Source organism: Globicephala melas, chromosome 11 (assembly GCF_963455315.2).
Source record: "Globicephala melas chromosome 11, mGloMel1.2, whole genome shotgun sequence".
Taxonomy (NCBI): Eukaryota; Metazoa; Chordata; class Mammalia; order Artiodactyla; family Delphinidae; genus Globicephala; species Globicephala melas.
This window is the reverse complement of record NC_083324.2, coordinates 55,555,401-55,577,664: the sequence shown is the minus strand read 5'-3', so window position 1 is coordinate 55,577,664 and position 22,264 is coordinate 55,555,401. Positions and strand designations below refer to the sequence as shown.

Sequence of the window (22,264 nt, the reverse complement as noted above, 5' to 3'; positions counted from 1 at the left end):
GTGGATATTTGGCTGAGGAAATATCTAAGCAAAGTTTTGAAGGTACAGCTTAGCCTCTCTTGCCTAAGTAAAGTAAGTTTTCTTGACTTATCTCCATTGCCCAGTGGAGCTGTGGGTTGGAGCCGCCCTCATGACCCCAGGCCAGTAAAGCCCAGCTGAGCCACAGGCACCTGACTCTAACCTGTGAGAGCTACTGTGTGGGCTGCTCAAAGCCAAGGGGTAAGGCCACCTATAGCCTAGGAGACCCAACCCCTACCTGGCAAAACTGGGGGGGTGGAACCCAAGCCCCAGTGGGTCTGGAAGGGGTCCACAGCCCATTGTGCCTAGAGGGCAGAGCACAGAGCCAAAGAAGGTTATTATCCAGCATTAATGTTTAGACTTGCTCGGGACCTGTCACTCCTTTCTTTCTTATTTCTCGCTTTGGAGGGGGAATGAGTATCCTATGCCTGTCCCACCATTGTAGTTTGGAAGCACAGAACACATTTGATTTCAGAGGTTCACAGCTGGAGAGGAATTTGCCTCAGGATAAATCCTGCCTTCAGTCTCACTCATATCTGATTTAGGTGATATTTAGATGAGACTTTGGACTTCAGCTTTTTGAGTTGATATTGGAAGGAGTTAAGACATTTGGGAGTTGTTGGGAATGGAATAAATATATTTTTCATGTGAGAGGAACATGAATTGTGGGAGGCCAGAGATGGAATGCTGTAGACTGAATCTTTGTGTCCCCTCAAATTCTTACTGAAACCTAACACCCGGTGTGATGGCATTAAGAGGTAGAGCCGTTGGGTGGTGATTAAATCATAAAGTCAGAGCCTTTATGAATGGGATTAGTATCCTTATAAAAGAGGTTCTAGAGTGGTAGTACTCTTATTATCTCCAGAGAAGTGGTTAACTAATTTGTGAAGTAAAAAGTGGTAGTGCTGTCTGAAAATTGAGTGTCTATAACCATTCATAATTATTGCATTAAATGAATGAATAAATAAACTAATGTGTAACCTGAACTTTTGGCTGTATGATTTTGAACAAACATTCAATGTTTTCTATTTTCCAAATGTAATTTTTAAATTTTCTTCTGAATTCTCTAGTTTAATATGTTAGCTAAGTTATGAAATAAAAAATTAAAAACAGATGTTGAGTAAAGCAAGTTTACTTAGCACAGCTTTGCTTTTGTCAATATCTTTATAAACTGAAGTGTGGACTACTTAGGCATGATTTTATAGGGACCCCCCCTTAAAGATTCTAGCACTCTCCTGACCACATTCTCTTTCTCCTCTTCATTTGCACCTTTTGGATGTGGCAGTAATTTTGAAAACCAACCAAGTGTTGGAGAAAAGGTAAAAGAAATAATGAGAATCTGGTTTGAAAAGAATAAGTATTTTATAATCTGTATTATAAATTCTATTAGCCTGGATAAACTGTGTCAAATCTAAAATACCAAGAGGTTTAAGTTCGATACAATTGAAAATGAGTATCACTATTTAAGTAATAATGACATTTTCTTGGTGTTAATTTATCTTCTCAGTATTATCCACTGTGAGACCTAACTTCCTAAGAAAATCTGAAAACTTTATCTACCATTTAAAAGTAATCTTTTAATCCCCTTAACATTTTATAATAGACTATCATAATGGATTTTCCTAAGCTTTCCATTGATGCAGGTGCCAGTGAACTTAGAGTGCTTTCTCTGATGGTTCCAAGATGGACAGAATCCTAGGCAGTTGAGTAACAGATAGTAATGCTTTGCTTTCTTTTATATCTCTTCTACTTTATTTGTATTATTAGTATTCTCTTCAATATGATGTTTCTTCGTAGAAATATTTTAAAGTGACTTCATTTTGTGAGGAATAGTTAATCTATATAATATAATCCATAAACTTAACTAGTTAAATATAACTTCAATATGGTAAAAATAAACGGATAAATGAAGGGCACCTCTGTGAAACCCTCTGCATTGTGGTACCTCCCACCTTTTGCGCAGGAGGCCTCATGTCCCATTTAGGACATATGACCTACTTATATGTGGTCTGAGTGAGGATTCTTGTGTCATTTGATATTAAATACTAATAAGACCTATTTTTCTTATTAAATAATAAATATAAATAGAAGGTTCTTGAATAAACATGTAATGGATAATTTCACTATTTGTAGAACTGTACCCCAACTCCTTACCCTCAGCTTAGTTGTCCCCAATACCTGCCTTGGACTTTAAATCTCCCTCATCTCTCTTTATATTTGAGTTTTGGCCAGTGGCCAACATATCTCCTCCTACTACTACATTGTTTGCAGCTCACAGTGGGGGCTCATGGAGGATGGATGATGGTGTGATAGTGTTCTGGAACATAAAACTAGAGGAAAGCCTTTACAAAGATAACTTTAATTTCTTCCATTTTTGGTGACCAGATCTATGTTTCAGTTTTGTGAAAGTCAGAAGATAAAGATGTCTGCTATTAGTACTGTTGTTTTTCAGTTTTGTCAGAGTCACAAGGTAAAGATGTTTGCTATTAGTACTATTGTTTAATATTTTCCTGGAGCTAATTAAAAGTAAAGAAAACAAGATACAGAGGACATCAGCAAGATAGCAGAATATGAGGCTTCTGACTTTTCTGCCTCCCACAGATGCACTGAATGAACAGCTACACGCAAATCAATTCCTTTGGAGAGAAATACAGAAACTAATTGAGGGACTTCCCTGGTGGCACAGTGGTTAAGAATCTGCCTGCCAATGCAGGGGACACAGGTTTGAGCTCTGGTCCGGGAAGATCCCACAGGTTGCGGAGCAACTAAGCCCACACGCCACCACTACTGAGTCTGTGCTCTAGAGCCCATGAACCACAACTACCAAGCCCGCGTGCCACAACTACTGAAGCCTGCATGCCTAGAGCCTGTGCTCCACAACAAGAGAAGCCACCACAATGAGAAACCCGCACACTGCAGCGAAGAGTAGCCTCCACTTGACGCAACTAGAGAAAGCATGTGCGCAGCAACAAAGACCCAATGCAGCCAAAAATAAATAAATAAATAAAATAAATTTTTTAAAAAAAGAAACTAATTGAGTTACTCTACACATTGGGTGACAGAGAAAATACCTACATTGAAACGAGTAGGAAAGCTAAGATACATTCATGCTGTAAACCTTCTTGCAATCAGGAGGGAACCCTCAACTACCAGCTTCTCCCTGAGGAGTAGAGGGTTTGGACCACATGGCTAGCTCCTCAACTTTTGTGGCTGCTACCTAAGGAACTGGCTCCCAAATTACCTAGCTCTGAGAGTCAGTGGGGATCAGCATTTGTGAGTCCCCCAGGACCACATTAAACAAACAGATGGTTTTAAACAGAAGTGTAAGTACTCACCATGGCTATACCCCTGGGCTCAACAGAGGGAACAGGATAAAGCACAAGGTTATTAGTTTCTCCCTGATACTCTCAGTGTGAGTTTGACTGCATACTTTTCTAGTTGCTGCCCAAGGATTGAGAGTTTCTAATCAGCTTCTGTCTGGAAGCTGATTGTGCTCCTCCAGGAGCCTGAAAGTGCTGTGGGCACTTCCCTCCCCGTCTCTGCCCTCACTCACTCCAATGATAAAAGTGAGTGTCCAGCTTCTTCCTGGAAGGAGCTTGTCCATGCATCTAGCACCCCAACTTTTATGACTGCCACTCAAAGGACTGGCTTCCAAATCACCTAGCTTAGAGAGCCAAAAGGGCTTGGCACTCACAAGTCCCCATTCACTACAGAAAACTAGTAGGCAATTTCCAACAGATGTGTGAGCACTTCCTGCCATTGTCTCCCCAGGCTTATCACAGAGGGAGCAGGCAAAAACACAAGTCTCAGTTTTTACCTGGAAGGGATTTAAATATACACTTTTTTAGCTGCTGCCTAATGGTTCTGATTAGCCTGCATCTGGGAGCTGTTGGAGCACGTAATTAAAAGTTCTGTGGGACCCTGAATGGATGTGTGGAGACTTCCTGTGGTCTGAATTACCTGTCAGGTAATTCAAAATGCTTGTCATCAGGATGCTCACTGAGGTCAAGAGAGCAATGCATGAGCAAAGTGAGAATTTTAACTGAAAGAAGAAGTATAAAAATACTAAAAAGAAATTGTAGAGCTGAAGAATAAGTGAAGTGAAAAACTCAAAAGAGCGATTCAACAATAGACTCGATCAAACAGAAGAAAGGATCAATGAGCTTGAAGATAACTCACTGGAAGTCATCCAGTCAGAGGAGCAAAAAGCAAAAAGAACAAAAAAGAGTGAAAATATGGAGTGGGATGATATATTCAAAATTCTAAAAGAACTTATGAAAGAAAGAAAACTACCAACCAAGAATACTGTTTCTGGCAAAGTTGTCCTTCAGAATTGAAGGGGAAATAAAGATATTCTTAAACAAACAAAAGCTGAAGGAATTCATCCCCAGTAAACCTGCATTACAAGAAATGCTAAAGGAGTTCTTTAAGCTGAAGTGAAAGGATGCTGATTAGGAATATGAAAACATAAAAGTATAAAGCTCTCTGGTAAAGGTTAATATAAAGTTGTATTCAAAATACTCTAATAATGATGGTGGTGTGTAAATCACATGTAAATCTGGTGTAAAGTTTAAAAGAAAAAAGTATTAAAAATCTCTATAGCTCCAATACTTTTTTAATGGACACATAATAGAAAAAGATGGAATTGTGACATCAAAAACATAAAATGTGGGAACAGAGAGTAAATGTATGGAGATTTTGTATGTTATTGAAGTTATCAGCTTAAAATGGACTGTTATAACTATAGGATGTTTTAGGCAAGCCTCAAAGCAAAAATGTATAGTAGATATACAAAAGCTAATGAGAAAAGAAGCAAAGTGTACCACAGAAAATCATCAAATCATAAAAGATGAGAGAAAGAGAAGAAAATAGGAACAAAGGATCTACAAAACACCCAGAAAAGAATTAACAAAAGGGCAATAGTAAGTCTTTACTTGTCAAAAATTACTTTAGTTGGAAATGGACTAATTCTTTAGTTGTAGACTGAAAGTGAAGGGATGGGAAAAGATATTCCACACAAGTGGAAAGCAAAAGAGAGCAGCAATAGTTATTCTTGTATCAGACAAAATAGAATTTAAGTAAAAAAACTGTAAAAAGAGTCAAGGTTGTTATATAATGATAAAGAGGTCAGTTCATCAAGAGAATTTAACAGTTGAAAATATTTATGCACTCAATATTGGAGCGTCTAAATTTATAAAGCAAATATTAACAGATTTGAAGGAAGAAATAGACAACTATACAATAATAATAAGGGATCTCGGTAGTCCACTTTGAACAATGAATAGATCATCCAGACAGAAAATAAGGAAACACTGGACTTAAAGTATACTTTAGATGAAAAGAATCTCACAGACATATACAGAACATCCATCTAACAGCAGCAGAGTGCACAGTTCTTCTCAAATGTACATGGAACATCTTCCAGGATAGATCATATGTTAGACCACAAAACTAGTCTTAACAAATATAAGAAGATTGAAATCATATCAAGCATCTTTTCTGACAGTAATGGTATGAAACTGGAAATCAATTACAGGAGAAAAACTGGAAAATTCACAAATATGTGGAGATTAAACAACATGCTCCTGAGCAAATAGTTGGTCAAAGAAGAAATCAAAAGAGAATTCAAAAAATATCTTGAGAGAAATGAAAATGAAATGCAACATAATAAAATTATGGGATACAGCAAAAGTGATTCTAAGAGGGAAGTTTATAGTGATAAATGTCTACATTAAGAGGAAAGATCTCAAACAAACTAACTTTACCCCAGAAAAAACTAGAAAAAGGAGAACTACTAAGCCTAAATTTAGTAGAAGGAGGAAATAACACAGATCAGAGCAGAAATAAATGAGAGACTAGAAAGATAATAGAAAAGATCAATGAAACGAAGAGGTTTTTTTTTTGAAAAGGTAAACAAAATTGACAAACCTTTAACTAGACTAACAGAAAAAAAGAAAGAAGACTCAAAATCAGAAATGAAAGAGGAAATTTACACCTGATTACAACTGATGCCTCAGAAATACAAAGGATCATAAGAGACTACTGTGAACAATTATATGCCAAAAAATTGGATAACATAGAAGGTTGGAGAAATTGCTAGAAACATACAACCTTCCAAGACTGAATTGTGAAGAAATAGAAAATTTGAACAGACCAATAACAAGTAAGGTGATTGAATCAGTAATCAAAAATTCTCCCAACAAAGAAAAGTCTAGGACCAGATGGCTTTACTGATGAATTCTACCAAGCATTTAAAGAATAATTAGTGGTAATTCCTTCTCAAACTCTTTCAAAAAGCTGAAGAGGAGAGAACAATTCCAAACTCATTTTACAAGCCCAGGATTACCTGATACCAAGATCAGAAAAGAACATTACTAGAAAAGAAAACTACAGACCAATATCCCTGATGAACATATGTGCAAAAATCCTCAACAAAAATACTAGCAAACAGAATCAACAGCACATTAAAAAGGATCATATATCAGGATCAAGTGGAAGTTATTCACAAGATGCATGGATGGTTTAATATAAACCATCCATTGATTTGACATTTATAGTCAAAGCAGTAAACATGATACACCATAATGAAGGGGAAAATAATCATGTTATCATCTCAATAGATGCAAGAGAAAGAATTTGACAAAAGGCAGTACACTTTGATGACAAAAGCTCTTGACAAATTGGGTATGGAAGGAATGTGGGTCAACAAAATGATAGCCATATATAACAAGCTTACAGTTAACATGCTCACTAGTGAAAACTGAAAGCTTTTCATCTAGGATCAGGAATAAGAAAACAGTAGCTTCTGTCGCCACTTTTATTCAACATAGAACTGGAAGTTCTAGCCAGGGCAATTAGGCAAGGAATATAAATAAAAGCATCCATATCAGAAATGAAGAAGTAAAATTGTCTCTGCAGAATACATGATCTCATATATAGAAAACCCTGAGAATGCTATCAAAAAATTGTTAAAACTAATAAATGAACTCAGTAAAGTTGCAAGATACAAAATCAACAAACAGAAATGAGTTGCATTTCTATACATTGACTACAAACTCTCTGGAAAAGAAACTAAGAAAACAATCTAATTTACAGTTGTGTTAAAAGGAATAAAATCCTATGTAATAAATTTAACCTAGGAGGTGAAAGATCTGTAAACTTAAAACTATAAAACATTGATGGAAGGAACTGAAGAAGATGTAAGTAAGTGGAAAGATATTCTATGTTCATGGATTAGAATTAATATTGTTAAAATATCCATACAAACCAAAATAATATGTAGATTCAATGCAATCCCTATGAAAATTCCAATGGCATTTTTCACAGAAATAGAAAAAATAATCCTAAAATTTGTGAGAATCATGTGAAACTCCAAATAGCTAAGCAGTCTTGAGCAAAAAGAGCAAAGTTGGAGGCATTCTACTTCCTGATTTCAAACTATCTTACAAAACTTTAGTGATCAAAATGGTATGGTATTGACATAAAAACAGACACAGATCAATGGAACAGAATAAGGAGACCAGAAATGAACCTACATATATATGGGTCAACTAATCTTAAACAAAGGAATCAAGAATACACAATGTGGAAAGGATAGTATCTTCAGTAAATTGTCTTGGAGAACTAGATGTCCACATGCGAAAGAATGAAATTGGATCGTTAACTCACACCATACACAAAAATCAACTCAAAATGGGTTAAAGACTTAAATGTAAGACCTGAAACTGTAAAACTTCTGGAAGAAAGCATAGAGGAAAAGTTCCTTAAGACTGATCTTGTTAATGATTTTTTTTGGATCTGACACCAAAAGCAGAGGCAACAAAAGTAAAAATAAAGAAGTAGGGCTACATCAAACTAAATCGTTTCTGCATAGCAAGGGAGACAATCAATAAAATGAAAGGCAGCCTACAGAATGGGAGAAAATATTTTTAAACATAGATCCAATAAGGGGTTAATGTCCAAAATATTTAAGGAACTCTTACAAGTAACAGCCAAAGAAAAGGTTTAAGGTAAAAATGTGAAGTTTTTCTAAAGAAAATATGTGGCCATCAGATATATGAAAAGATCCTTCACCTCACTAATCATCAGGGAAATGTAAATCAAAACCACAGTTAACTATGTATCACTTCACACCTGTTAGGATGGCTCTTATCAAAAAGTCAAAAGATAATAGATGTTGGTGAGGATGTAGATACACTGGAAACTTGTGCACTGTAGGTGGGAATGCAAAATGATGCAGCTGCTATGGGAAACAGTATGGAGGTTCTTCAAAAAATAAAAATAGAACCACCATATGATTCAGCCATCCCACTTCTGGGTATTTATCCAAGAGAACTGAAATCAGGATCTCAAAGACACATTAGTACTCCCAGGTTTATAGCAGCACTATTCACAATACCCAAGATACGGAAACAACATGTGTCCATTGATGGATGAATAGATAAAGAAAATGTATAATGGAATACTATTCAGCCTTAAATAAGAAGGAAGTTCTGCAGTATGCAACAACATGGATGAACCTGGGGGACATTATGCTAAGTGAAAGAAGCCAGTCACAGAAAGACAAATACTATATGATTCCACTTACATGTGGTATCTACAGTAGTCAAATTCATAGCAACAAAGACTGGAATGGTTTCCAGGGGCAAGGGAAATGGTGAAGTGGGGAGTTATAAATTAGCAGGCATAAAGTTTTAATGAAGAAAGATAAGTAAATAATAGAGATCTGCTCTACAACATTGTACGTATAGTCAACAATACTCTATTATGCACTTCAAAAAATTGTCAAGAGGGTAGATCTCATGTTAAGTATTCTTACCACAATATAAAAAAATTAATAAAGTTTTTTCTAAAAAAAGAGTGAAAATGAACTTCCCTGGTGGTGCAATGGTTAAGAATCCACCTGCCAACACAGGAGACATGGGTTCAAGCCCTGGTTTGGGAAGATCCCACATGCTGTGGAGCAACTAAACCCATGCACCACAACTACTGAGCCTGTGCTCTAGGACCTGTGAGCCACAACTACTGAGCCCTTGTGCCACAACTACTGAAGCCCACACGCCTAGAGCCTGTGCTCCACAACAAGAGACGCCACCATTATGAGAAGCCCGTGCACTGCAACAAAGAGTAGCCCCCACTCTCTGCAACTAGAGAAAGCCTGCACACAGCAATGGAGACCCAACGCAGCCAAAAAAAAAAAAAAAAAAAAGAATGAAAATGAATTAACTAAGCATCAACTCAAGAAGAGAAAGATTAGCTCAACAAAGAATGCCCTAAGAAAGTAGAAGAAAGGAAAGATTAAAGTGCAGCTATCAATTATACAGAATTCAAAAGAATAAAAGAGAAGACTCGAGCTCTGGTTGTTTAAAAAGCCCTGACAAGATAAATGAGGGGGAAAAGGTATGAACAAATTAAGAGTGAAAGAAACATAATGAGAAATATAGTAGATGCACTAGAATTCTTTTTTTTTGTATTCTCTTTTATTATTTACAAATTTGAAATTTATTACAAGAAAAATTCTAAGTTTGTTTCATGATGAATTGTAGAAAATAAGCAACAAATTTGTATTTGTGCAAAACTTATATAGAATGCTTCTACATGATTCATAATTTTCTATCAATTTTACTACTCATTTATGTTTTTGTTAAATAATATTTTCAATTTTTTGTTTTTTAATTATGAGAAATTTAGAGAAAAAATGAAATACCTATATACTCATTGCCTGGACTTAGCGGACATTAACATTTTATTCTATTTGCTTCTGGTTGCTTAATTTTATTAACTATAGTTGATTTACAATATTTTATTAATTTTAGGTATACAACATAGTGATTCAGTATTTTTATAGATAACAGTCCTTTTAAATTACTATAAAATATTAGCTATATTCCATGTGCTGTATAATATATCCTTGTGGCTTATTTACTTTACACATAGTAGTTTGTGCCTCTTTAGAATTCTTAAATATTTGACAAAATTGGAAAATCCTCCCTTAAGCAAACTTTCCAAAAAAAGAGAACATTCTATATTTCGCTTTATGAGGCTGTTTTAATCTTAATGTCAAAAACAGACAAAGACAAACGTAGAAATGAAAGTTGTAGAGCAATCTCATCTGTAAACACATATATGAACCAATCTTAACTAATTATTAATAAACTGAATGCAACAACATATGTTAAAGAAAAGAATGTTATGATGTGAACCCAGAATGCAAATATGGTTTATCATTAATTAAATCCATTAATACAACCTATTCAATTCACATATTTAAAAAGAAAAACCTTATGTTCACCTCAGTATACAGAAAGGCCTTCGATAAAATTCAACACCACTTCAGGTTTAAAAACAACAAAAATTCTCTTCATTAACTGGTAACTAAAGGAAAACAATTTTTTGTTCCCTTTCAATGGTCTCTACCAAAAACATGCGTATATGTTTGACTTTATAGTCAAATAGTAGAATCATTCTCTTTAAAATTAGAAAAAAAATCAGGATAGTGGCTTCTATTCAATATTATACCTGTCCTAGCCAGTGTAATAAAAGAAGACATAAGGATTGGAAATAGAAAAAGAAAAAGAAAGCTATCATACACACACAAACATGAGGAAGTACACCAAATGTGAAGTGAAATGCAAAACAATGCCTTGCCCAAGGATATAGAGCTGGTGAGGAGCAGAGCCTCAGAGGAATTCACATTTCATTTGGTTCCAAAGTCTGGAGTCAACAACTTCTAATCTACTGTCTAGTGACCCACTTCAACTGTAATATAAAATGCAGTATTATTCCTCATAAATTTCCTTGCAAAAGTATTAGCCAAATTCATATATATGTGTGTGTGTGTGTGTATATATATATATATATATATCTCTCTCAGTAACATTTCATAATCTTCCTTTAGATTTTGTTCTTCCTGTTTTTAGATTTTTTCCACTCTTTCAATATGATAAGCAGTGCACAGTGAATATTGTTGGTCTTTGTATGTATAAGTTAGTCACTTTTAAAAAATTTTTTTAGTTTTTGTATTTTATAATTAATTTTTATTGGAGTACAGATGCTTTACAACGTTGTATTAGTTTCTACTGTATAGCAAAGTGAATCAGCTATACATATACATATATCCTCTCTTTTTTTGATTTCCTTCCCATTTAGGTCACCACAGAGCACTGAGTAGAGTTCCCTGAGCTATACAGTGTGTTCTCATCAGTTATCTATTTTATACATGGTATCAATAGTGTATATATGTCAATCCCAATCTCCCAATTCATTCCACCCCCACTTCCTCCCTTGGTGTCCATACGTTTGTTCTCTATGTCTGTGTCTCTATTTCTGTTCTGCAAATAAGATCATATATACCATTTTTCTAGATTCCATATATATGCGTTAATATACGATATTTGTTTTTCTCTTTCTGACTTAGTTCACTCTGTATGACACTCTCTAGGTCCATCCATATCTCTACAAATGACCCAATTTCATTCCTTTTTGTGGCTGAGTAATATTCCATTTTATATATGTACCACATTTTCTTTATCTATTCCTCTGTTGATGGACATTTAGGTTGCTTGCATGTCCTAGCTATTGTAAATAGTGCTGCAGTGAACCCTGTGGTACATGACTTTTTGAATTATGGTTTTCTCTGGGTATATACCAATTAGTGGGATTGCTGAGTCGTATGGTAGTTCTATTTTTAGTTTTTTAAGGAACCTCCATACTGTTCTCCATAGTGGCTGTATCAATTTACATTCCCACCAGCAGCATAGGAGGGTTCTCTTTTCTCCACACCCTCTCCAGCATTTATTGTTTGTAGACTTTTTAATGATGGCCATTCTGACTGCTGCGAGATGATACCTGGTTGTAGTTTTGATTTTCATTTCTCTAATAATTAGTAATGTTGAGCATTTTTTCATGTATTTGTTGGCCATCTGTATGTCTTCTTTGGAGAAATGTCTATTAAGGTCTTCTGCCCATTATTTGATTGAGCTGCTTGTATATTTTGGAGATAATTCTTTGTCAGTTGCTTCGTTTGCAAGTATTTTCTCCCATTCTGAGGGTAGTCTTTTTGTCTTGCTTATGGTTTCCTTTGCTGTGCAAAACTTAATTAGGTTACATTTGTTTATTTTTGGTTTTGTTTCATTATTCCAGGAGGTGAATCGAAGAAGATCTTGCTGCAATTTATGTCAAAGAGTGTTGTGCCTATGTTTTCCTCTAAGAGTTTTATAGTGTCCGGCCTTACATTTAGGTCTTTAATCCATTTTGAGTTTATTTTTGTGTATGGTGTTAGGGAGTGTTCTAATTTCATTCTTTAACGTGTAGCTGTCCAGTTTTCTGAGCACCACTTATTGAAGAGGCTGTTTTTTCTCCATTGTATATTCTTGCCTCCTTTGTCATAGCTTAGGTGACCACAGGTGCCTGGGTTTATCTCTGGGCTTTCTATCCTGTTCCATTGATCTATATTTCTGTTTTTGTGCCAGTACCATGCCGTCTTGATTACTGTAGCTTTGTAGTGTAGTCTGAAGTCAGGGAGCCTAATTCCTCCGGCTCTGTTTTTCTTTCTCAAGATTGCTTTGGCTATTCAGGGTCTTTTGCGTTTCCATAAATATCATAAAATTTTCTGTTCTAATTCTGTGGAAAATGCCGTTGGTAATTTGATAGGGATTGCATTGAATCTGTAGATTGCTTTGGGTAGTATGGTCATTTTCACAATATTGATTCTTCCAATCCAAGAACATGGTATATCTCTCCATCTGTTTCTGTCATCTTTGATTTCTTTCATCAGCATCTTATAATTTTCTGAGTACAGGTCTTTTGCCTCCTCAGTTAGGTTTATTCCTAGGTATTTTATTCTTTTTGTTGCAGTCGTAAATAGGATTGTTTTCTTAATTTCTCTTTCTGATCTTTCATTGTTAGTGTATAGGAATGCAATAGATTTTTGTGGATTAATTTTGTATCCTGCAACTTTACTAAATTTATTGATGAGCTCTCATAGTTTTCTGGTAGCATCTTTAGGGTTTTCTATGTATAGTATCATGTCATCTGCAAACAGTGACAGTTGTACTTCTTCTTTTCCAATTTGGGGTCCTTTTATTTCTTTTTCTTTTCTGATTGCCATGGCTAGCACTTCCAAGACTGTTGAATAATAGTCATGAAAGTGGACACCCTTGTCTTGTTCCTGATTTTAGAGGAAATGCTTTCAGTTTTTCACCATTGAGAATAACGTTTGCTGTGGGTTTTCCATATGTGTCCTTTATTATGTTGATCTAGGTTCCCTCTCTGCCTACTTTCTGGAGAGTTATCATATATCAATGTTGAATTTTGTCAAAAGATTTTTTTGCATCTATTGAGATGATCATGTGGTGTTTATTCTTCAGTTTGTTAATATGGTGTATCACATTGATTGATTTGCATATATTGAAGCATCCTTGCATCCCTGGGATAAATCCCACTTGATTGTGGTGTATAATCCTTTTAATGTGTTGTTGGATTCTGTTTGCTAGTATTTTGTTGAGGGTTTTTACGTCTATGTTTATCAGTGATATTGGCCTGCAGTTTTCCTTTTTGTGATATCTTTGTCTGGTTTTGGTAACAGGATGACGGTGGCCTCATAGAATGCGTTTGAGAGTGTTGCACCCTCTGCAATTGTTTGGAAGAGTTTGAACAGGATAGGCATTAGCTCTTCTCTAAATGATTGATAGAATTCGCCTGGAAAGCCATCTGGTCCTGGACTTTGTTTGTTGGAAGATTTTTAATTACAGTTTCAACTTCATTACTTCTGATTGGTCAGTTCATATTTTCTGTTTCTTCTTGATTCAGTGTTCAAGGTTATACTTTTCTGAGAATTTGTCCATTTCTTCCAGGTTGTCCATTTTACTGGCATATAGTTGCTTGTAGAAGTCTCTTATAATTCCTTGTGTTTCTGTGATTTCAGTTGTAACTTCTCCTTTTCCATTTCTATTTTTTTTGATTTGAGTCCTCTCCCTTCTTTTCTTGAGGAGTCTGGCTAGTGGTTTATCAATTTTTTTTATCTTCTCAAAGAACCAGCTTTTAGTTTTATTCATCTTTGCTATTGTTTTCCTCATTAGGTTAGTCTCTTTTAAGTTTATTTTCTTTGTATACATTCAAATGAGTGGGATTAATAGGTCAAAAATTGTGGCTATGGCTATTGAAATATATTGGCAAATTTTATTCTAAAGCGATTTGTAGTGATCATGGAAAGTGTGATTATAAGTGTGTTTCTAATTATACAATTAACTCATGGATTAAGAGCTTCTTTAAATGGTGCTTATATTGGATAGTGGTTGTTCTACTGATTTATTAATATGGTATATGTAAGTCTTTTTTTAAAAAATAGGTTTTGTATTACAAAATAAGTTGCTGAGGGCTTCCCTGGTGGCGCAGTGGTTGAGAGTCTGCCTGCCGATGCAGGGGACACGGGTTCGTGCCCCTGTCTGGGAAGATCCCACATGCCGCAGAGAGGCTGGGCCCGTGAGCCATGGCTGCTGAGCCTGCACTTCCGGAGCCTGTGCTCCGCAATGGGAGAGGCCACAACAGTGAGAGGCCCACATACCGCAAAAAAAAAAAAAGTTGCTGATAGTTTTTCTTGTATTTCAGCTATATTACTTATTTTTTAGTATACACGTAACTATTATTATTTTTGCTAGAAGTCAGGGGCTAACTCATATAATTCTAACGTTTTATATGTTTAAAATTTTCATAATAAAAAACCTCTGAGAAATTTTTTTCAAATCACTTGAATTAATAATGGATAAAAGGCAAAGCTATATAAGCAAAAGAATCCTTTAATTTTTTTAAAATAAATTTCAAATTTTCACATGGTGAAATATTTTGCTACCTTTGATTTTCCTCAGAATTAGAAAAGGGGATCAAGTCACACTATGTCCACCATATACCCAAGAGGCAGTACTGCCTAGTGGATAAGACCACACAATTAGGGAGAAAACTGCCTGCATTTAAATCCCAACTCTGTCACATAGTACCTCTGGGACTTTAAATAAATTACTATACTTTTCTAAGCTTTTCTTTTCTCTCTAAAAGTGCTCATACTGAGGTTGTTGGGAAGACTATAAGCTGTGTGCATAAGGCACTTAGAATAGTATTTGGCTCACAGTCAGCACTGAATAAGGCTTAGCTGTTATTATGGCAAAAGTACTGGATATGTACTAACTGGTAATAGAATAGATATTAGAGTAAACCTCTACTCCACTTCTGCTCCATCATACTTTTCTTATTTTTAATTTTGGAGCATTTTATGACCAGAGTGATTGATGCTTCTGTTTTGTTCCTTTGTTTCTGGGTAGGTGGAAACGTAACATGTTCAGCATGTACAGAGAGGAGGTGGGCAAAAAAGTTATAAAAGAGCCACTTCTCGGATTTTGGCTTTAACTTTCTCTCCTTATACCCTGAAATCTTATTCTTTTATTTTCCTGTTATTTATTTTCCAGATTAAATGCATTTATGGAAAAAGGAAAATTGAATAGTAAGATGATAGCAGAGTATTGTAATACGGCAATGGATTCCTCAGTGGAAAACAACATTTATGTAAACAAAGTGTGGGTTCAGTGTGAGAATGAAAGTTGTTTGAAATGGAGATTGTTGTCAAGTGAGGATGCAGCCAGAGTTGATCACAATGAATCATGGTACTGCTTCATGAACACTGACTTAAGGTACAATAAGTGCTCTGTTTCTGAAGAAGACTTTCCTGAAGAGTCTCAGCTTCATCAAAGTGGATTTAAGATCATCTATTCACAGCTCCCTCTTGGAAGCCTGGTTTTGGTAAAATTACAGAATTGGCCAAGGTAAGATTTTTGTTGCTGTTTTATAGTAAACTATTGAGGTATAGTCTTGCTAAGTTTATTGACTTTCAAAACTTTTCAAAGAATCAACTTCTTCCCTATTGTTGTCTAACTTCTTATTTATTGTATTTTGATCTCATTGTTATTCTTTCCCTGACTTCTTGGGGTTTAAGTCTTCTTTTTCTAGTTTCTTAAACTGGAAACTTAGATAACTGACTCATATCTGTTTCCCTCCTTATATGAGTGATTAAAGCTGTAAATTTCTCTTATTAAGTACTACTTCAGTTATATCTCACAAATTTTAATATGTTGTATTTTATTACTATTCAGTTTGTGATTTCTTCTTTGAAATGAGTTATTAGAAATGTGTTTTTAAATTATAAAATATGCAGGATTCTAAAAATGTCTTATTTGTTTTGATTCCTAATTTAACTGTTGTAGTCTGTTTCATTGAATCTTGATTTATGGCACAGCATGACCTATCCTGAAAAACATTTATATTCTGTAACTGTTGCCTAGATGCCTAAAAGATTTTTTTCTTTTTCTTTAGGTATTTGTATATTTACTGCTGTATGGCTTAGGTTTTCCTGTTCTGAGTTTATTTTCCAAGTATGCAATCTGCCTTTTCAGTGTATGGTTTCAAATCTTTTTATTTCAATAAGGTTTTTTTAAAATTTTAAGCAGTTTATTCAGTTGCATTGCTTTGATTTTATTTTGGGACTTCTGTAGTACTGATAGTGAATCTTCTGTGGTTAGATTTGGTATTACTTTTTTCTTCCAATGTTATCATCTTTTCATTTTTTTAATTTAAATATTTTTCCCTTTCTATCTTTTATTTTTCTGAAGGAGTTACAAATTGAACTTATTTTTTCTGTGTTCCTTCCAGTTTAGTCTTTATTGAAAAGTTTATAATTTCTTTCATGAGTTTTGCTGCCTCTCTTTTTATTTTTTTTAATTTTGCAATTTTTTAAAACATCTTTACTGGAGTATAATTGCTTTACAATGTTGTGTTAGTTTCTGCTATATAACAAAGTAAATCAGCTCTATGTATACATATATCCCCATATGCGCTCCCTCTCGCGTCTCCCTCGCACCCTCCATATCCCACCCCTCTAGCTGCTAACAAAGCACCAGGGTGATCTCCCTGTGCTGTGTGGCTGCTTCCCACTAGCTATCTATTTTATATTTGGTAGTGTATATATGTCAGTGCCACTCTCTCACTTCTTCTTAGCTTACCCTTTCCCCTCCCCATGTCCTCAAGTCCATTCTCTATGTCTGCATCTTTATTCCTGTCCTGCCCTTAGATTGTTCAGAACCATTTTTTTTTTAGATTCCGTATATATGTGTTAGCATGTGATATTTGTTTTTCTCTTTCTGACTTACTTCACTCTGTATGACAGGCTCTAGGTCCATCCACCTCACTACAGATAACTCAATTTTGTTTCTTTTTATGGCTGAGTAATATTCCATTGTATATATGTGCCACATCTTCTTTATCCATTCATCTGTCAGTAGACACTTAGGTTGCTTCCATGTCTTGCCTATTGTAAATAGTGCTTCAGTGAACATCATATATGACTCTTTTTGAATTATGGTTTCCTCGGTATATGCCCAGTACTGGGATTGCTGGGTCGTATGGTACTTCTATTTTTAGTTTTTGAAGGAACCTCCATAGTGGCTGGATCAATTTACATTCCTACCAACAGTGCAAGAGGGTTCCCTTTTCTCCACACCCTCTCCAGCTATTGTTGTTTGTAGATTTTCTGATGATGCCCATTTTAACTGCTGTGAGGTGATACATCATTGTAGTTTTGCTTTGCATTTCTCTAATAATTAGTGATGTTGAGCAGCTTTTCATGTGCTTCTTGGCCATCTGTATGTCTTCTTCAGAGAAATGTCTATTTAGGTCTTCTGCCCATTTTTGTATTGGGTTGTTTGTTTTTTTGATATTGAGCTGGATGAGCTGCTTGTAAATTTTGGAGATTAATCCTTTGTCAGTTGCTTCGTTTGCAAATATTTTCTCCCATTCTGAGGATTGTCTTTTCATCTTGTTTATGGTTTCCTTTGCAGTGCAAAAGCTTTTAAGTCTCATAAGGTCCCCTTTGTTTTTGTTTTTATTTCCATTTCTTTAGGAGGTGGGTCAAAACTGATGTTGCTGTGATTTATGTCAAAGTGTGTTCTTCCTATGTTTTCCTCTAAGAGTTTTATAGTGTTTAGCCTTACATTTATGTCTTTAATCCATTTAGAGTTTATTTTTGTATATGGTGTTAGGGACTGTTCTATTTTCATTCTTTTACATGTAGCTGTTCAGTTTTTCCAGCACCATTATTGAAAGCACTGTCTTTTCTCCATTGTGTATTCTTGCCTCCTTTCTCAAACACAAGGTGACCATATGTGCATGGGTTTATCTCTGGGCTTTCTATCCTGTTCCATGGATCTATATTTCTGTTTTTGTGCTAGTACCATACTGTCTTGATTACTGTAGCTTTGTAGTATAGTCTGAAGTTAGGAAGCCTGATTCCTCCAGCTCTGTTTTTCTTTCTCAATATTGCTTTGGCTATTTGGGGTTTTTTCTGTTTCCATATAAATTGTGAAATTTTCTGTTCTAGTTCTGTGAAAAATGCCATTGGTAGGTTGATAGGAATTGCATTGAATCTGTAGATTGCTTTGGGTAGTATAGTCATTTTCACAGTATGGATTCTTCCAATCCAAGAACATGGTATATCTCTGCATCTGTTTGTATCATCTTTAATTTCTTTCATCAGTGCCTTATAATTTTCTGTATACAGATCTTTTGTCTCCTTAGGTAGGTTTATTCCTAGGTATTTTATTCTTTCTGTTACAGTGGTAAAAAGTAGTGTTTCCTTAATTTTTCTTTCAGATTTTTCATCATTAGTGTACAGGAATGTAAGAGATCTCTGTGCATCAATTTGTATCCTGCTACTTTACCAGATTCATTGATTAGCTCTAGTAGTTTTCTGCTAGCATCTTTAGGATTATCTATGTATAGTATCATGTCATTTGCACACAGTGACAGCTTTACTTCTTCTTTTCTCTTTTGGATTCCTTTTATTTCTTTTTCTTCTCTGATTGCTGTGGCTAAAACTTCCAAAACTATGTTGAATAAGAGTGGTGAGAGTGGGCCACCTTGTACTGTTCCTTATCGTAGTGGATATGGTTTCTGTTTTTCACCATTGAGAACAATGTTGGCTGTGGGTTTGTCATATATGGCCTTTATTAGGTTGAGGTAAGTCCCCTATATTCCTACTTTCTGGAGGGTTTTTATCATAAATAGGTATAAGCTTTTGTTGAAGCTTTTTCAGCATCTATTGAGTGTTTCATATGGTTTTTGTTCTTCAGTTTGTTAACATGGTGTATCACATTGATTGGTTTGCGTATATTGAAGAATCCTTGCATTCCTATGATAAACCCCACTTGATCATGGTGTATGATCCTTTTAATGTGCTGTTGGAATCTGTTTGCTAGTATTGTGTTGAGAATTTTTGCATGTATGCTCATCAGTGATATTGGCCTGTGTTTTCTTTTTTAGTGACACCTTTGTCTGGTTTTGGTATCAGGGTGATGGTGGCCTCAGAGAATGAGTTTGGGAGTGTTCCTCCCTCTGCTATATTTTGGAAGAGTTTGAGAAGGATGGGTGTTAGCTCTTCTCTAAATGTTTGAAAGATTTCACCTGGGAAGCCATCTGGTCCTGGGCTTTTGTTTGTTGGATGATTTTTAATCACAGTCTCAATTTTAGTGCTTTTGATTGGTCTGTTTATATTTTCTGTTTCTTCCTGGTTCGGTCTCAGAAGGTTGTGCTTTTCTAAGAATTTGTCCCTTGCTTCCCGGTTGTCTATTTTTGGCATATTGTTGCTTGTAGTAATCTCTTACGATCCTTTGTATTTCTGCAGTGTCAGTTGTTACTTCTCCTTTTTCATTTCTAATTCTGTTGATTTCAGTCTTCTCCCTTTTTTTCTTGATGAGTCTGGCTAATGGTTTATCAATTTTGTTTATCTTCTTAAAGAACCAGCTTTTAGTTTTATTGATCTTTGCTATTGTTTCCTTCATTTCTTTTTCATTTATTTCTGATCTGATCTTTATGATTTTTCTCCTTCTGCTAACTTTGGGGGTTTTCTGTTCTTTTTCCTCTAACTGCTTTAGGTGTAAAGTTAAGTTGTTTATTTGAGATGTTTTTTGTTTCTTGAGGCAGGATTCTGTTGCTAAAACTTGCTTCTTAGAACTGCTTTTGCTGCATCCCATAGGTTTTAGGTCATCTTGTTTTCATTGTCATTTGTTTCTGGGTATTTTTTGCTTTCCTCTTTGATTTCTTCAGTGATCTCTTAGTTATTTAATAGCATATTGTTTAGCTTCCATGTGTTTGTATGTTTTACTTTTTTTTTTTTCCGTAATTGACTTCTAGTCTCATAGCATTTTGGTCAGAAGAGATACTTGATACAATTTCAATTTTCTTAAATTTACCAAGGCTTGATTTGTGGCCCAAGATATGATCTGTCCTGAAGAATGTTCCATGAGCACTTGAAAAGAAAGATTATTTTGTTGTTTTGGATTGACTGTCCAATTAAGTCCATCTTTTTTAATGTATCACTTAAAGCTTGTGTTTCCTTATTTATTTTCATTTTGGATGATCTGTCCATTGGTGAAAGTGAGGTGTTAAAGTCCCCTACTATCATTGTCTTACTGTCAATTTCCCCTTTTATGGCTATTAGGATTTGCCTTCGGTATTGAGGTGCTCCTATTTTCAGTTCATAAATATTTACACTTGTTACATCTTCTTCTTGGATTGATCCCTTGATCATTATTTAGTGTCCTTCTTTGTCTCTTGTAATAGTCTTTATTTTAAAGTCTGTTTTTTCTGATATGAGAGTTGCTCCTCCAGCTTTAATTTGATTTCCATTTGCGTGGAATATCTTTTTCCATCCTCTCACTTTCAGTCTGTATGTGTCCCTAGGTCTGAAGTGGATCTCTTGTAGACAGCTATATACGGGTCTTTTTTTTGTATCCATTCAGCCAGTCTGTTCCTTTTGGTTGGAACATTTCATCTATTTACATTTAAGGTAATTATCAATATGCGTGTTCCTATAACCATATTCTTAATTGTTTTGGGCTTGTTATTGTAGGTGTTTTCCTTCTCTTTTCTTTCCTGCCTAGAGAAGTTCCTTTAGCATTTGTTGTAAAGCTGGTTTGGTGGTGCTGAATTCTCTTAGCTTTTGCTTGTTTGTATAGTTTTTAATTTCTCCGTCGAATCTGAATGACATCCATGCTGAGTAGAGTAATCTTTGTTGTAGGTTTTTCCCTTTCATCACTTTAGCTATGTCATGCCACTCCCTTCTGGCTTGCAGAGTTTCTGCTGAAAGATCAGCTGTTAACCTTATGGCGATTCCCTTGTATGTTATTTGTTGCTTTTCCCTTGCTGCTTTTAATATTTTTTCTTTGTATTTAATTTTTGATGGTTTGATTAATATGTGTCTTGGCATGTTCCTCCTTGGATTTATCCTGTATGGGACTCTTGGCGCTTCCTGGACTTTATTGACTATATTCTTTCCCATACTAGGGAAATTTTCAACGGTAACCTCTTCAAATATTTTCTCAGTCCCTTTCTTTTTTCTTCTTCTTCCTGGAGCCCTATAATTTGAATGTTGATGTGTTTAATGTTGTCCCAGATGTCTCTGAGACTGTCCTCAATTCTTCTCATTCTTTTTTCTTTAGCCTGCTCTGCAAGTTATTTCCACTATTTTATCTTCCAGGTCACGTATCAGTTATGCTGCTATTGATTCATTGTAAAGAATTTTTAATTTCATTTATTGTGTTCTTCATCAGTGTTTATTTGCTTTTTAGTGCTTCTAGGTCTTTGTTAAACGTTTCATGTATTTTCTCCATTCTATTTCCAAGATTTTGGATCATCTTTACCATCATTACTCTGAATTCTTTTTTTTTTTTTTTTTTTGCGATACATGGGCCTCTCACTGTTGTGGCCTCTCCCGTTGCAGAGCACAGGCTCTGGATGCGCAGTCTCAGCGGCCATGGCTCACGGGCCTAGCCGCTCCGCGGCATGTGGGATCTGCCCAGACCGGGGCACTGCGCCACCAGGGAAGCCCTGAATTCTTTTTTATGTAGCTATTTCCTTTCCATTTCTTTGGTCTGATGGGATTTTACTTTGCTCCTTCATCTGCTGCGTATTTCTCTGTCTTCTCATTTTGCTTAACTTACTGTGTTTGGTGTCTCCTTTTCGCAGCCTGCAGGTTCATAGTTCCCATTGTTTTTGGTGTCTGCCCCCAGTGGGTAAAGTTGGTTCAGTGGGTCGTGTAGGCTTCCTGGTTGAGGGGACTGGTGCCTGTGTTCTGGTGGATGAGGCTGGATCTTTTCTTTCTGGAGGGCAGGTTCGCATCCGATTGTGTGTTTTGGGGTGTCTGTGGACT

General features: G+C 35.5%; 1 protein-coding gene across 7 annotated transcripts in view; it reads left to right on the top strand.

The window, feature by feature from the left end:
* ZCWPW2 (zinc finger CW-type and PWWP domain containing 2) overlaps window positions 1-22,264 on the top strand; it is a 139,991-nt gene that overhangs the window by 38,844 nt on the left and 78,883 nt on the right. For all 7 annotated transcript variants that reach the window (XM_060307383.2, XM_030830018.2, XM_060307384.2 and 4 more), the window contains exon 2: window positions 15,477-15,830. In XM_060307383.2, the coding sequence (XP_060163366.1) occupies window positions 15,490-15,830 (341 nt within the window). In that variant the 5' untranslated portion in view covers window positions 15,477-15,489. The remainder of the gene's footprint in view (window positions 1-15,476; window positions 15,831-22,264) is intronic.